A 17,289-nucleotide genomic window follows, 5' to 3' on the forward strand; every position below is an offset into this window, starting at 1 on the left:
GTAGTAACAAAAACAATTTTATGGGTGGGGATCACTACAACTCTATTAAAGGGTCCTCTAGGGCGGCTGAGAACCACCGCTCTATTCACGGGTTCGAATCTCCTCTTCATCATCCTTAGTGCTGGGGTCACGGGAGTGTGCTATACTTCTGACGAGATTATTTTAAAATTACATTCATTTGTCTGTGTGTGAGTCTGTATGTGTGTGAGCACGAGAATAACGTGTGTGTGTGTGTGTGTGTGTGTGTGTGTGTGTGTGTGTAGGTCGGCCGACAGTTGTTGGAGTCTTTTTTTCCTCATCTACCATGAGGTCTCCAGGCTTGCCTAAAAAGATATCTTACATGGACCCATGATTTTTATTTATTTTGCTATTTTATGTATATGAGTGTCTTGCCTGTATGTGTCTTCACTCTACCTGTGCCCTAGGAGACCAGAAGAGTGCTTCCTAGCATCCCCTGGAACTGGAGCTGTGGATGCTTGTGAGCTACAAAAGAAGTCAGTACTTTTATCCACTGAGTTATCTCCTGAGCCTCTGTATGATTTTTCACATAAAATTTATTTTTGAGACATGGCCTCACTAGGTAGACCTGTTACCCTGGAGCTCTCTATATAGATGAGGCTGGCTGAGAACTCACAGAGATTCACCTGTCTCTCCCTCCTGAGTGCTTGGATTAAAGCTGTGTGCCATCACACTACGTTTATTTACATGTATGGAGGCGCATGTATGACAGTTGGCACAGAATTCAGAGAACTTTCAGGAGTCTGTTCTCTCCTTCCACCAGTGGGGTCCCAGGGCTCAAACATAGATGATCAGACTTGACAGCAAGGGCCCTCACCTGCTGACTTGTCTCACAAGCCCTTGTTTTCTTTTTGGGGGGCATGATTTCATGGTACACAGGCTGGCTTCAAACTTCTATGTAGCCAAGGTCGGTCTTGAATTCTTGATCCTTCTTCCTCTACTTCCCAAGTGCTGGTATTACAGTCTTTAAAATTTTTTTTTAATTTTTTTTTGTTTGTATTTTTTTGAGACAGCATTTTTCTTTATAGCCCTGGTTGTCCTGGAACTTGTTCCTCTGTAGACCAGGCTGTCACTGAGATCCACACAGAGATCCACCTGCCTCGGCCTCCCAGATATGGGTATTACAGTCTTGTGGTGGCATCCCATTTCTGTGGTGCTAGGGGTCAAGCCTGGGTATTAGATATGCTCCATGCCTTAGTTCCCTTCCATGCTGCTGTGATAAAATATCCTTCTCACAGCAATGTAAGGAAGGGGTTGTTTGGGCTCACTGTTTAAGTAAATACAGTCTGTGGGCTAGGGAGATGCTTGCAGGTAAAGAGCACTTGTTTTGCCCTTGCAGAGGACCTGGGTTTGTTTCACAGCATTCATATGATAGCTCAACAACCATCCTTAACTTCAGTTCCAGTAATCCAATGCCTTCTCTGACCTCTTTGAGCACCAGACACACACGTGATGCACATACATACATGTTGACAAAACACTCCCACATAAAAATTAAATTAAATCTACTTTTTTTTTTTTTGGTTTTTTGAGACAGGATTTCTCTGTGTAGCTTTGCGCCTTTCCTGGAACTCGCTTTGGAGACCAGGCTGGCCTGGAACTCACAGAGATCCACCTGCCTCTGCCTCCCGAGTGCTGGGATTAAAAGCATGCGCCACCACTGCCCAGTCAGTTCTTACCTTTTAAAAGTAGATTTAGCCGGGCGGTGGTGGCGCACGCCTTTGATCCCAGTGCTTGGGAGGCAGAGGCAGGAAGATCACTGTGGGTTTGAGGCCAGCCTGGTCTATAGAGTGAGTTAGTTCTAGGATAGCCAAGGCTACACACAGAAACTGTCTCAAAAAACAAACAGCTAAGTGGGTATGTTTTCTTGCCTGTAATCTCAGTGAGAAGGAGGCAGAAACAAACTTCCAAATGCAACCCACCAGCTAGACTAGGTGAATTAGCCAGCCTTGGGTTCAAGTGAGATACTACGGCAGCATAGAAGGGGAAGAGTGATTGATCAAGATACCCAGTGGTCACCTCAGATCTCGACAGGCATGTACACCCATGTGTGTACATACACATGCACACACACACATGCACACCACAAACACATACACAAAGCAAAAACAAAAATGGGGCTGGGGTGATGGCGCAGTCAACAAAGTGATTGCCACACAGTCATGAGGACCCGAGTTCAATCCCCAGCATCACCTAAAAAGCTGAGCATGATGGTGCGTGCTTGTGAGTTGGAGACACAGAGACAGGTGGTTTCCTGGGGTTTGCCAGCCAGTCTATCCTAGTCAAGGAGTTCCAGCCCAGTGGGAGAGCCTAAAATCTCAAGGTTGATGGCTTCTAAAGAGCATCTGAGGTTGACCTTTGACCTCTACACATGTGCATCTGTACACATGTGTAAATACCCCTTTGTACATTCACACACACACACACACAGGGGAGAGAGAATGTAGCTCAAGGGGTTGGAGAGATGGCTCAGTGGTTAAGAGCATTTGCTCTTGCAGAGAACTTGGGTTCAGTTCCCAGCACCACACGATGGCTCACAGCCATTTGTGTCTATAACTCCAATTCTAGGGGTCTGGTGAGGACACCAGGCACACACACGTGGTGCACATACATGAAGATGAAAACAGAAATCTTAAAATTCTGGAACTAGAAATATCATCCTGACTGAGGTAACCCAAACCCAGAAGGACAAACATGGCATGTACTCACTCATAAGTGGATTCTAGATATAAAGCAAAGAACAATCAGACTGCAACCCACAGAACCAGGGAGGCTATATAGCAGGGGGGCCCTAGGATGACTGTGGCTTATAGTAAGTTTTGGTTTTACTTGATCACTGGGCAAGCCTCAATGAAACATTTCACTATTAGGATAAGAATTTGTACTGTATCAAGCTGATAATAAAAATTTTAAAAATCATTCTTTAACTTAAAAAAACTGATTTCCTGACTTTTTATGTTTGGTTCTCTTTTACCTCTACGTATTTTGTATTTGTTTATTATATTTTATTTATTGTGCACATGTGTGTATGCACACGTATGTGCTGTGGCATGGATGAGGAAGTCAGTTCTCTTCTACGCTGTGGCCTCCAAGTGTTGAACTCTGGTCCTCTTGGCACCAAGTTCTTCACCCCCTGCGCCATCCTGTTGACTCCTCCCTTAAAGCCTCGCTGCTCTCCTTTTCGAAGAAGGGTCTGTGTTTTGTAGACTGGCCTCGAACTTCTGAACTCAAGTGATCTCCAGCTTCTGAAGGGCTGGGACTGTGGACACATGCTGCTTCACCTGGATAGCCTCTTGGGTTGCGGTCCGTCCGTCCGTCTGTCTTTCTATTTTGAGACAGTTTCATGTAACTCAGGGAGTGTTTATTTGTTTGGTTTTGTTCAAACTCCCTGTCTTCCTCCAGATTTTTTAAAGTTACATTTTCTATTTTGTAGACCTTCAGTTGCTTTTTCCAACCCGATTTTTAAAAACTATTTACAGGGGATGGAGAGATGTTCAGCAGTTAAGAGCTCTTGCCGAGAACCCGGGTTCAAGTCATAGCACACACATGCTGCCTTACCAACATCTGTTACCAGGGGATCCAAGGAAGTCCTCTTCTGGTCTCCAAGGGCACTGGACACACATGATGCACACCTCTGTACAGGTAAAATCCCTATATACATAATTACAATAAATAAATCTTAACAAAACCAACCTGATATAATAACCTAAGTGATATAATATACTTAAATATCTTGATTGCTAGGAAAATGCATCTTGCAAAACCCAGGGAGGGTTTACACTTGATGTGTAGCTGAGGGTGGTCTTGAACTCCCAATCTTCCTGCTGTGGTGTCTTCAGTGCTGGGATTACAGGTGTATACCACTATGCTGGGTTTGTCAATGCTCCTTTTCAATTACATGCTTGTTATTCTACCTGCATAACCTTGGGGGCAGCCTCAGAAACATCATGTGCTAAAAGAGAACTAATGTTTTCCTCTGTATCTTATCAGCCAGCAACTCTTCCTAGAGTCCTGTTCTTTATTCAATTATTATTATTATTTGTATTTTTTTTTTTTTTGAGACAGGGTTTCTCTGTTAAACAGTCCTGGATGTCCTGGAACTTACTCTGTAGACCAGGCTGGCCTTGAACTCAGAGATCCACCTAGCTCTGCCTCCAGAGTGCTGGGATTAAAGGTGTGCACCACCGCCACCCGGCTTTATTCTTTGTATTTTTTGAGATAGGGTCTTACTATGTAAACCTGGCTGTCCTGGAACTTGCTCTGTAGACTGGGCTGGCCAGAGATGGGAAATCAAATTTTGCATTATTTCCCACAGCTGGTCTCGTGGCCTCTCTGTGCTGCTCTTCCTGTCCATCCTTTCCTCTCTCTCCAGAGGCTATCATCATCAGTTACCTTTTGCTTATCTTTTGTAATATGATAATTTACCATCCTTGTTCAATTACCGCTTTGCTTTACTGAAATGTTTTCTTTTTTTCTGTGTGTGTTTTGAGGTAGGGTATTATTTTAGTCCAGGCTGGCCTAGAACTTGTTGCAGTTCTTGTCTCCTTTTCCACAGTGCTAGAATTATAGGCGTGAATCACTTCTGCAAATGTGCAATGCTTTTCTTCAGTGTAATTATGGTGCTGTCACCTTCCACTCAGAACCATCAAAATGAGCTCCCCGGCCAGGACTATAACTCAATGTTAAAGCACATGCTGGAAGCCCCGGGTCTGTCCCCAGCTCTTGAGCAACAACAAAATAACAATTCTCCTCCATTCACAGACTAAGACACACGCCTCTTGGTTTGTGACCTCAGGCCTATGGTAATTTGATTCCAACTTTTTTTTCCCCTTCGAAACAGCAAGTTTCTCTGTGCCACAGCTCGGCTTGTCTCAGAACTCACTTTGTAGACCAGGCTGGCCTTTGAATTCACAGAGATCCTCCTGCCTCTGCCTCCAGAGTGCTGGGAATAAAGGTGTGTGTCACCACTGCCCAAATGATTCCAACCTTTTTATTCCACACTTATTTTGAGGCCCTTTCCTCCACGGCTCAGCAACAGATATTAAGAATAAGATGTTGAAAATCCATTGGGAAGCAGAGTATGATGGCCATTGCCAGAGAAGCAATGCCCATTGAGGGTTATTTATTTATTTCTAGCTAATTAATGTCAGTTTGCCCTTACTCCACCTCTAGTGCACCTTGCTCCAAACTAGGCATGCCACTTTCTTTCCCCCTTTCCCCTTGAATCAGACACGCACAGAGACACTCCTCCTTTCTTTTTTTCTTGAGATGGGGGGTCTCACAATATAGCCCTGGCTGACCTGAAATTCACTTTATAGAGCAGGCTGGTCCCCAACTCAGAGATCCTCCTGCCTCCTTAATGCTGAGATTAAAGGCATGCGACACCATCCAAGGCAAAACCTGGGACTTGTTTTGTTTTGTTTTTCAGAGGCAGGGTTTCTCTGTGCAGCTTTGGCTGTCCTGGAACTGTGTAGACCAGGCTAGCCTCGAGAACTCGTAGAGATCTGCCTGCCAATGCCTCTGGAGTGCTGTAATTAAAGGAGTGTGCCACCACCGCCCAGCTAAAACCAGGTTTTATTTTTTTTAAAACAAAAATCCTGCCTATGATGGGCCAAAGTGATAGAATACGGCTGAAGGGGAGAAGAAAATACAGTGTGTGAGCAAAAGAAAAGCTGATGAATAACGACTGGAGCCCTCCCTTGCTCAAATGTCAATTCTTTTTTTTTTTTTTGTTCTTTATACTTTATTTTATTTTACGTGCATTGGTGTGACGGTGTTGGATCCCCTGGAACTGGAGTTACAGTCGTGAGCTGCCAATTTGGTTGCTGGGAATTGAACCCAGGTACTCTGGAAGAGCAGCCAGTGCTCTTAACCATTGAGCCATCTCTCCAGTCCCCCACCTTTCAATTCTTTACACAGAGGTTAAAAGGACCTGAAAAAGGCGTACGGATGAGAAAAACCGTGCAGGAGTGCACAGTGCGTGGATTTCAATGAGGAAGGCCTGCGGCTGCAAGAACCCATCAAAAGCCTCTCGCTCTGTCTTTCCTCGGCAGGCCAGTCCTCGACCCGCGGCCACGGGACAGGCTCCGGGCTCATTCCCCTCGCCCCGTCTGGGCCGACCTCGCCTCCAGCCCCTCAGGCTCTCCGGGGCCGTTCTTCTCCGCAGTTGCAGTTCCCGCCTCGCTGCGGGGCCGCCCGCTGAGCCGACGGAGGAGGGGCCCGTCCGTCGGGCTGGTTCCAGCCTTTTCTGGCGCCGAACTCCCGGACCCGCCTCTCCTCCCCCTCCCTCCCAACCCCCCCCCCCCCCCCGCTCCGCGCTCCAGTTGCCAGGGAGCGGTTGCCATAGAGCTGAGCAGTTGTCCGCGTGCGCAGGCGGAAGTCCCGGATTGAGGCGCCGCCATTTTTACTGCTCGGACGCGGAGCGAGACGCCGAGAGAGTCGGAGCCGCTAATCCGCTTCCATCCGTCGCGCAGACCCTGCCGGAGCCGCTGCCGCTATGGATGATCGGGAGGATCTGGTGTACCAGGCGAAGCTGGCAGAGCAGGCCGAGCGATACGACGGTGAGCCGGGGGGGCGTCGGGGGGCTGGAAGCCTCGGACCCTCCGCCGCCGCCGCCGCCCACGGAGGCCGGGGACCGGAGACAAAATGGCGGCAGGGCCGCCGAGCCCGGCTCCGGGACGTGGGTCGGGAAGCCGGACCTGGCCCCGCGGGCCCCCGAGGCGGCGGGAGTCTCCGGGCCCGGGGACCTGACCCCCCTCCGGTGTCCCGAGCTTGCAGGCGCTCGCCAGCCCGCAGGCCGGGGCGGAGGGTGGAGGAGTTGGTTGTAAAATGGCGGCTGGAGGGGGAGGGCGCGTCCCCGGGCGGGGGAGACGGGGGAGGGAGGGAGGGAGGGAGGGAGGCAGGCGATGGCGGGTGCCGTCCCCCCGGCGCGCCGTCCCCCCACGGGAGCTCTGGGCACCGTGGCCGGGCAGTGGAGGGCCCTCGGGTGGGGCGGTGCGGGGAGCGGCCGCGGCCGCCCGAGAGCGGGCGGAATCCGGGGGAGCCGTCGCGCGGGCGCCTTTCGGGGAAATATGGCGGGTGGGGGCGGTGGCTTTTCCCCCGAGGCCCAGTGTGGGGCGGCGGCCTGCGGAGCCTCACAAAGGAGAGAAGGCTCGGGAGCGGACGGCCGCTCGGGCCCGGTGGTGGGGGAGCCGTCTTGGGTGAGGGTGGCGCGCGTGGAAATCACTGCAGATCGTCCTTGGGTGGAGGCACGCCGAGATGCTGCGATTGGGTTTCTTCCCGTAGGCCGGCGCTGCTCGGGAGTGGAGGGGATCGGGGGCTCTCGTGCCGCCTCGCCTCCATCCGGGGAGGTGCAGACCCTCCTCGCTCAGGCTGCGAGTGTTCTTTGCCCAGGACATCCCCAAGTCCCTGCGGGTTTTTGTTTGTTTGTTTTTTGTTTTTTTTTCAACCTTCAGAAGCACCGAGTTCTGATGGATAGAATAGACTACAGGAGACCAAGCTTGCCAGGACTCTGTAGTACCGATGGCCCTTTACAGTGCCCGTGCCTCAGTCTACTCGTTTGTAAAATAAAAATGACTTTACTATGCACACTCAGCATTGTGACACATGGAAAGACCTGTTGAAAAATAGTTCATTCGAAAAATGTTTAGTAACACTCCTTTGGTTGGCAACCCAAGTTTGGAAAATGGCGTGTTGCTTGGCTTTGGGGATTTTACTTATTTTGAACAAGTTGAGGCTTGGGGATTTTGAATTATGACATCGTGTTCTTTTTTTTTTTTTTTCCTGTTTTATGACTTCATTGTTGCCTGCTTGGAGTTGGAACCCAGGGTTGCATGCATGCAACACAAGTGTTCACTCAGATACATTCTAGGTCTGTTTTATCTATTTTAAGCGAATGGTTTTATGTACACATTTTACTAGTTACTCTTTGTTCATTGACACCTGCCTCACCCTGAGTGATGGAACCCAAGCCCTTGTCCATGCTCGGTCAGTGCTTTCTGTCATTAGTTATATCCTTGGCTCGTGCAAATTTGAATTTAACCTTTCTTCAGTATTTCATTGAAATATCCATTGTGTTTAGTCAGTTGTAGGCAATTTATATGCATTTTTTATGCCGTCCTTTCCCCTAATTTTGTACCTAGATACCTTGAGTTAGGCAATATCCATCAAACTAGTATTTTTTTTAAAAAAGTGACAAATCACATATGTGCTTCCTGTGGTTGGTTTGTTTATTTATTGAGATAGGGTCTCACTAGGTTGCTCTTGAAACCTCAGTTTGTAGACCAGGCTGGCCCCGATCTCATAGAGATCCACCTGTATTTCTCCTGAGTGCTTGGATTAAAGGCATGTACACTATGGCAGACAGGTCCATGAGATTTAATGTTTGGGGGCTAGGATGGGATGAGACATGTTTGAGATTAAGTGCTATTGCTCCTCAGGTTTTTTCCAGATGACTTAAGCCACTTGTTTTCCAAAAGTTAGGTCAGACCCTTTTCCTTGAATGCCACTTGGGTCCTGTGGCAGCTTTTGAACTAGTCCTCCTAGAGTCTTGTTGGAATTTACTGTTCCAGCATTTGGAGAGTAGAACAGAGGGCCTCAGAACCTCCAATGTAGGAAGTTAGATACTGAACTAAATTTTGTCTTAAAGACTGAAGTTGCAGTTTGCACTGTTCTGGGCTTCTGTTGGGAGTGGGAGAAGGTAGGATGAGGAAAGTACAAATAAATGCAGCTCAAGGTCAGCTTTCATTGTAGTGTGGGTTTTTTATTTTTATTTATTTTTTTTGGTTTTCCGAGACGGGGTTTCTCAAAGTCCTGGCTTTCCTGAAACTCACTGTGTAGCCCAGGCTGGCCTCGAAGACACAGAGATCCGCCTGTCTCTGCCTCCCGAGTGTTGGGATTAAAGGTGTGTGCTGCTGCCGCCGCCACCTACCTGGCCCTACATTTTAGTGCGTTTATAACCAGAAGAGTTTGCTAGCATTGGAGGTTTCTCTTTGCCTTAATCTAGTGTCCTTGGGAAGAAACATAAAAGTACATTGGAAGACTGGGGATTTAAGGCTTTGTGTGAATGTGATAACACCTCCCCCCCTCCACACCCCGGTATAGGGGACGATTTTTGGTTTGTTTTTAAAAGTCATTTTAGAAAGGATTTGGAAGCTTATATGATTGTAGCTTCCAAGTTAATTTTAAATCATAGTTGCGATTTGAGTGCTGACTGTTTTTGACCCAAGCCTGGCCTTGTTGATTATTGAGCATAGGAGTGTAGACAAGCCACTTGGTTTTGACTTGTTATTCTGTCCTCTTCCAGGCTCTAAAGGAGGGAAGGAAATAGGAAGCACATCCGTGATTTGGCATGAGGAAGGGATCCAGTTGAAAGGGAGAGGCGGGAAGGCAGTCAGGAAACGGCATCGCTCCTTTACCGACTGCATTGATGCAGTGTGTTTGTGTAACAGAAGTGGTTCTACAGAGTGACCACTGAGGAAAATACGAGGGGTAGCAAGAATGCATTAGAATCCTGAGTTTTGGGTACTTCCATGTAAATGTTGGCTTTTTAGCTGACCTTTCTTGCTACTGTCCTAGGTTTATCTTGTATTTTGCATGCTATGTAGAATCCGGTACCTAAAGTATCTTTTACTCTCTCCATAGGGAATTGAAATCAATCTATATAGATTATTATTTAATGGTCTTGGAAGAGGAGGTGAGAAGCTATGTTTCAAGAACAGAATCATTTGGGGGTTTATATAGGAAATATCAAAGCTTGAGACTAGGAGTGTTCACTTCAGTAAGTTTAATGTTTTTCTCACTCTCTCTCTTGGTGTTTTGAGACAGGGTCTTTCTAAAGAGTCCTGATGGTCCTAGAAGACATTCATTATATAGATCAGGCTGTATAACTCACGGAGATCCTTCTGCCTCTGCCTCATGAGTGCTGGGGAATGCTCCACAACACCCAGCCTAATTTAGTAATCTCTTTAACAAGTCAGTAGTCTAAGAGATATTTTTGTATACTTGTAGCCATATTAATCAAGTTAACATTATAGTCAACCAAATCATAATTTTCACACATTTAAAACATTAGTATAGAAAAATTAAGGGGGTGCGTTGCTGGGATTGAACTGGGGGCCTTGTGCATGCTAGGCAAGTGATCTACCATGGAACTATATCTACCCAGCTCTATGAGACAGTCTCACTAAGTTGCCTAGGGTGTCCTTGAACTTGCCATTGCCCTCCTACCTCAGCCTCCCAAGCAGAGTTTGACCTTTTTTGGAGTATTTTTCCTATTTTCAGGCATCAGAGTGGTCAACATAGGTAATATTTAGCTTGTGTGGTAGTTCTGTTTTTGTCCTTTCCTAATAACTTTCATCCTGCTTGGATTGGCTCACTGGGGTTAATATGGTGGCAAATCCCTTTAAACTACACTTAGAAGACAAGGGAAGAGGCTCTTGGAGTTCCAGACAAGCCTGAGCTATGCAATCCTGTCTGAAAAAGACAGATAACCAGGTGGAGTGGCATGTCAGTCCCAGCACCCAGGAGGCAGGTGCGGACAGCATCAGGCCAGCCAGAGTGATATCAGACTCTGTCTTTTGAAAAAGGAAAGAAAAAAAAAAAAAAAAGAATTGGCCCTATGGGGTGTGGCTTGTGTGCCCCCCACCCCCATAGTCACTCTGGTCACTCTAAATACTGACACACCAGAAATGCATCTGTTCTGAGTCATTGACTTGAGAGCTGTTTAAAACACCAAAGCCGCATTTCTAAGAACATACTGTGCTAGTTAGGGAAGGATGGAGAACACACACTCATTTATCTATTCATTTATTTTGAGGTAGGGTCTATTATGTTGGCCTGGAATGCACAGAGGTCCTCATTTGTACCTCCCAAGTGCTTCAGCTACATGTAGTGAATTTGTGGGTACATGACACTGTCTCAGCTCCTTCCCTCCAAAAATAAAGGCATGCTCTTTTTGTACATTTCAGGTTTTTTTTTTTGTTGTTGTTGTTTGTTTGTTTATTTTGAGACAGGGTTCTCTATGTAGTCCTGGCTGTCCTGGATATCTGTCCTGCAGACCAGGCTGGTCTTGAACTCATGGAGATCTGCCTGCTTCTGCCTCCTGAGCGTTGGGATTAAAGGTGTTTGCCACCACCCCACAGCTACACTTTAATTTTTTTGTACAGTATTGTGCATATTTGTTTTTGAATCGCTGTGTATTTGAAGTGATTTTTTTTAACTGCAGTGGATGTTCTCTAAGCATTCTGTTTATTTTAATTTTTATTAAATTTTATTAAATAAATTTGTCTGGTTTTTGTTTTGTTTTTTTTTTTTTCAGACAAGGTCTCACTATGTAGCTCTGATTGTCTTGGAACTCAGTCTGTAGATCAGGCTGGCCTTGAACTCACAGAGATCCAACTGCCTTAGTCTCCTGAGTGCTGGGATTAAAGGCTTTAGAAACTATGCCCAGCTGTCTATGTGTGTTACGTGTGGGTCGGCATGTGCTGTGTGGTGTGTGTAGGTCAAAGGACAATTAATGGAAAACTGTTCTTTCAACCATGTAGGTCCTGGAGCTTGAACTCAGGTGGTCAGGCTGATGGTGATGGTATGTTGACTCAGTGATTGAGTGCCTGCTCAACACAGGCAATGCGCTGGGTTCATGTGCTGCCTGGGGGAATAAAAGCAAAAGCACAGGAAAATGGGCCTTTGAGAACTGATCGGCCAGCTTGGTCAAGAGAATCGGTTATTCACTATTCTCAGGTCCTGGGGAGCCCAGGGCCATGGGCACGATAGGCAGGTGCTCTGCTTCTGAGCTACTTCCCAGGTCTAGGAAGTGTTTGAATATTTCTGTTTGGTACACTCACTGAAATTTTGGTTCAGTAAATTCATGTGTTAAAAGTTGTTTTTGAGTACCCTGATGTGATCTGAAGCTTTTTTTTTTTAAAGGGATTGTTAGGCTGATTTTGCAAGTTAGTTTTCCTGTATTTCAAAACTACTTGTTTGTATACAAACTAGTGACAGGCTGCATAAAGGATGAATTCTAAAGCTTTATAATATTCAGGCCATTTTCATAATACTCTTTACTTGACACAAAATATTGACCAATAGAATGTTATTTCCATTTTAGTGATTCAGAAAAATGAGTTGGGAGTAGTACATTGCCAGGCTGGTGGTGCAGGCCTGTAGTCAGCATTTGGGAGATGAGACAAGGAGGATTAAGAATTCTAGTCTGATGTTCATAGGAGACCCTGTCTCAAAAGAACAAAACAAAAAAAGTTCCTTCATATAGCTAAGTCAGATAGTACATTGAGCTGGACCATGTGGTCCTTGACCTGAGGACCAGTGTGCTTTCCTCCTCTTGAGTGCCGGGATTAAAGGCATGTGACACCATCCATGCCTGGCCAAATTGTATTTTTTTAAAGATTTGTTTCCTGTGAACGGGTATTTTGCCTGCTTGAATGTGCACCATGTGCACACCTGGTGCCCTTGAAGGTCAAGAGGGTGTCAGATCCCCTGAAACTGAAATTACAGATGGTTATGAGCCACCATGTGGGTGCTGGGAGCTCAACTCTGGGCCTCTACAAGAACAGCAAGTGCTCTTAATCATGAGCATCTCTCCACCCTGTAGTATCTGTTCTTTTGAGAATGGGTCTCCTATGAATGAAAATGCTGTGTAACCCAGACTGGCTTTGAATTGGTGATCCGCCTCCTGAGTGCAGGCAGCAGCAGCAGCAGCACAACAGGCTAGGTAGTGGTATCTTGATGCTTGTGACTTCTCTAGAGCCTGTTGATGTTTATGATTTACCTGAAAATAAAGTATCTTAGCATTTTCTATAGAAATCTGATCTTGACTTCAAAATCCCATCTTAAGGCATAATGAATAAGGTATTTATGCAGTCTATTCACATTCAGGTTCCATGACATCCCTCTCTCCTTCCTCCTCCTCCTGGTACTGTGGATCAGTGAAGAAGTATCCCCCCCCTCCCCCCCCCCAGCTCAGCCTAGGCTCAAACTTGCCCTCCTTATCTCAGCCTCCTGAGCCACTAGGTTACTGGTAGGTTGTACCAACCAAGATTCCCATCTTTCTTGAAAACCCTGGTTAGCTGGGCAGTGGTGGTGCATGCCTTTAATCCTAGCACTCAGGGTGGATCTCTTGAGTTTGTGGCCTGCCTGGTCTGCAGAGTGAGTTCCAGGACAGCCAGAGCTAAAAAGAAACCCTGTCTTAAAACCGAATAAGAAAAACGAGGCCAGCCTGGGCTACAGAGTGAGTTCCAGGAAAGGCTCCAAAGCTACACAGAGAAACCCTGTCTCAAAAAACTAAAACCAACCAAACAAAACCAACCAACCAAACAAAAACCCAAAACCCTAGCTAAGGCTGAGCATAGTGGCACATGCCTTTAATCCCAGTGCTTTTGAGACAGAGGCAAGAGGACCTCTGCTAGTTGAGGTCAGCCTGATCTCATAGTGAGTTCCAGGCCAATCAGGGCTTATAGGCCTGGCCTTTTTGGCTGATAATATCAGTGTTTCTGGGCTGTAGCTAATGCCACACATCTATACAGAGTACTTCTAAAATATTTTTCTTTTTTTTTTTTTCTACATGAATGCCCTTAAATAACCATTGTGAAACAGTTTTGGAGGGGCAGTGGGTGGGCATATGATTAGTATCTCAAATAGTCCAGAGATAATAGAACCTAATAGAATGTAAAGTAGAATCCTCCAGAAGGTATCAGTTGCAGCACTACAATGTAGTTATTCCTTCTGTGGCTAGTTTGCTACAATAAAGTACTGTTACATCCAAGTTGGTAGATGGAGTTGCCCACGTAACTTTATGGATTGAGCTCATTCTGTAAATGCTGATGCTCAGCCAGGCCTGCAAGAGTACTTCCAGGGGCTTGTTTCAGCTCACTAGAAGCAAGTTAGGACAAAGGGATCTTCAAAATTTATCATGAAACCCGGATGTATTGGAAAAAAATACTTATTCATGATTGTGTTGGAACAGTTGGTATGAACTTGCCATTTGACATTACTGGGTTTCTTTTTTCTTTCTTTTTCAGTGTAAGTTTTGAAGCTAGAATTCAAGTCCTCACTCTGTGTTGCGGGCACTTGATGGGCTGAGCTGTCTTCTCAGTCCCTATTTTTTTATTCTTGGCGATGACAGGGTCTCTCTTCTTGGATGGTCTGCTGCTTGCTTTGTGGGCTTGGCTGGCTTCAAACTTGTGACAGTCACTCTGTCACCTCTGCTGAAGCAGTGGAATATCACACGCGTGTTCCACCATACCCAGCTAACCTGGTACTTGCCATGTAGGCCCAGGCTGGCCTTCAGTTCACAGAGATCACCTACCTCTGCTGTGTGTCACCATGCCTGGCTTAATTTTTATTTTGAGACATGGGTCTTGTTTCCAGTCATGCCACTATACCCAGGCTAGTTTTCTCACTTAAATGAAAATTTCCCAGGAGTAGAGAGATGGCTTAGAAGTTAAGAGCACTGGCTGGTTCAATTCCTGTACTCATATGGCAGCTCACAACTTTATCCAGTTTCAGAGGATCCGACACCATCACACAGACATACATGTAAGCAAAACACCAGTGCACATAAAAAAACAAAAGGAATCATCAAACCAAAAAACAACACACACACACACACACACACACACACACCAAAAAAAAAAAGCTTACTAAGCTTTGTTCTTCTACCACAGATATTGTAGTTCTGAGTTCTGAGAATTTTGACTTGCTTCAAATTTTGCATTTGGTAGGAAACAAAATAGATCAAAAGAAAAATTGACCGGCCGGTGGTGGCGCACGCTTTTAATCCCAGCACTCGGGAGGCAGAGCCAGGCGGATCTCTGTGAGTTCGAGGCCAGCCTGGGCTACCAAGTGAGTCCCAGCAAAGGCGCAAAGCTACACAGAGAAGCCCTGTCTCAAAAAACAAACAAACAAACAAAAAAAAAAAAAAAAAGAAAAAGAAAAATTGAACCCTTTCCAAAGTGGCACTGGGAAAAGTCAAGGAAATTGTACTTGCTGACAGTAGAGCTAGCTGGCCTACCAGCTAATCAACTGGACGGTGTTAAGAAGCAGAGATGCTGGTTTTATTTTGTCTGACTAGCTGTGTGGCGATTGAATAGGTATGGCCCTCATAGACTCAGTAGCACTGTTAGGAAGTGTGGCCTTATTGGAAGAAGTGTGTCATTGTGGGGATGGGCTTTGAGGTCTCATATGTTCAAGCTATGCCCAGTGTGGGACATAGACTCCTGCTGCTGCTGCCTGCAGATCAAGATGTAAAACCCACAGCTCCTTCTCTAGCACTGTGCCTGCCTGCATGCTGCCTCGTCCCACCATGATGATAACTATGATGATAATGGACTAAACCTCTGAAACTGTAAGTCAGCCCCAGTCAGTGTTTTCCTTTATGTAAAACATACGAGTTATGGTGTCTCTTCACAACAATAGAAACCCTAAGTAAGACAAGCTAGTTAGTTCCCCCTCCCCCCTAAGACAGGCTTTCTCTCTGTAACCCTGGCTGTCCAGGCTGACTTTGAACTCAGAGATCCTCCTGCCTCTGCTTCCTGAGGAGGCAGATTAGTGCTAGGATTAAAGGTTTGTGCCACCACCTCCTGGCTTTAACTACTACTCTTAAATGCTGTTCTGTCATGGCTCAAAACAGTCCAGCTGGGCTCTGATGGTGCTGAGGCCAGCCTGGCTTATGTGAGACCTTAGCAATAGAAGGAGGTCCACTATGTCACTCTGGCTGACGTGGAACTCTGTATGTAGAAGACCAGGCTGGTTTCAAACTTGAAGCGATCTGCCCTTGCCGCCCAAACATTTTTGAATAACCAGGATAAAACATGCCTTTAATCAAAACATTTTGGAGCCGAGACTGGATTATCTTTGAGTTGGAGGGCAGCCTTGTCTGAAGAGCAAGTTTCAGGCCTGCTGAGGCTGCATAGCGAGATCCTGCCTCAAGAACAAGACGCAGCTCTGTAAAGCAGGTGCCGCTCGCTTTTCAGATAAGTGTTCAAGTGAGAGGCTGGAGACAGGGCTCAGTTGTTGCTCTTGGAGAGGGTTCAGGCCGGTTCCCAGCACCCACGTAGTGGCTGACAGTTGCCATAACTCTGGTTTAGGGCGTCTGACATCTTGTTTTGGTCTTCACAGTCACACATGCACTGAGAGCACATACATACACCCAGGAACACAAACACATAAAAGTAAGTAATTTTAAAACACATGCACTTAAAATCTAAAAAAAAAAATAAAGATTTAGCTGGGCGATGGTGGTACACCCCTTTAATCCCAGCATTCAGGAGGCAGGGGTAGGAGGATCTCTGAGTTCTAGGCCAGCTTGGTCTACAAAGCAAGTTCCAGGAGAGTCAGGGTTACACAGAGAAACCCTGTCTCAAGCCGCCACCCTCCAAAAAAATTTTTTTAAATGAGGACAAATAGGTAACATTACTGTTATTTAGTCTATTTACTCTAAAGATGGTATTCCTTCCACTTCACACTTGATGTTTGTGCAGTATTATAAATACCAGTCAAAACCTAGGCTGTTTCTCCTTTTCCTCCCTCCTCTGTTTTAAGAGACTCTCACATAGCTCACTCAGGCTAACCTTGAACTTGCTTCTTCTTCGCCTACACGGCCTTGAACTGCTGATCCTCTCATTGAAGCACTATTCTTAGTTTTTAATTTTATAATGTGGAAATTGCTTTGGGGGCCTGGGGAGATAGCTCAGTCTGTCAAGTGCTTGACACGCAATCACAGACACCAAGTGTACGCCCCAGCACCCTGTCAAAAGGTCTGTTGCTTGTCTTGTCATTCCAGTATGCTTGTCATCCGTCTCTGGGGAGGCAGAGACTGGTGAATCCCTTGGGGTTTCCTGACCGGTCACCCTAGCCTGATTGCTGAGCCCTAGGATTATGACAGAAGTTGTTTTTAAAAACCAAGGAGGAAGGAGCCTGGTGGTGGATCCCTGAGTTTAGGCTAATCTGGAGTACAGAGTGAGTTCTAGGACATGCATGGCTACCCAGAAACTATGTCTTGAACCCCTAGCCCTACCCCCTGCCCTACTCCCCTCTCCAAAAAAAAAAAAAAAAAAAAAGAGAGAGAGAGAGAGAGAGAGAGAGAAACCAAGGTAGATGGATGGTTCCTGAGGGGTGACATCTGAGGGTGGCTGAGGTTCTCCACATGTACTTGTAAAATTGCACATGAGTGAATACACACACAGTAAGTACATAAAGTTACTTTGAACAGCTTTTTGGCTTAATTTCATTGAGTCTTGCTGCTTTTATATGAAGATG

The 17,289-nt window shown here is 46.1% G+C and overlaps 1 protein-coding gene across 2 annotated transcripts in view; it reads left to right on the forward strand.

Annotated features, from left to right (window-relative positions):
- Positions 1-3,497: 3,497 nt before the first annotated feature.
- The window catches only part of Ywhae (tyrosine 3-monooxygenase/tryptophan 5-monooxygenase activation protein epsilon), a 39,285-nt gene continuing 25,493 nt past the window's right edge, over positions 3,498-17,289 (forward strand). The window contains exons 1-2 of one of the 2 annotated variants that reach the window (XM_076542909.1): positions 3,498-3,660; positions 5,938-6,578. In XM_076542909.1, the coding sequence (XP_076399024.1) occupies positions 6,515-6,578 (64 nt within the window). In that variant the 5' untranslated portion in view covers positions 3,498-3,660; positions 5,938-6,514. Of the gene's footprint in view, positions 3,661-5,937; positions 6,579-17,289 lie in introns of those variants that run through there. The other variant, XM_006977404.4, reaches the window with a different exon arrangement.

Source organism: Peromyscus maniculatus, chromosome 8, assembly GCF_049852395.1.
Source record: "Peromyscus maniculatus bairdii isolate BWxNUB_F1_BW_parent chromosome 8, HU_Pman_BW_mat_3.1, whole genome shotgun sequence".
Taxonomy (NCBI): domain Eukaryota; kingdom Metazoa; phylum Chordata; class Mammalia; order Rodentia; family Cricetidae; genus Peromyscus; species Peromyscus maniculatus.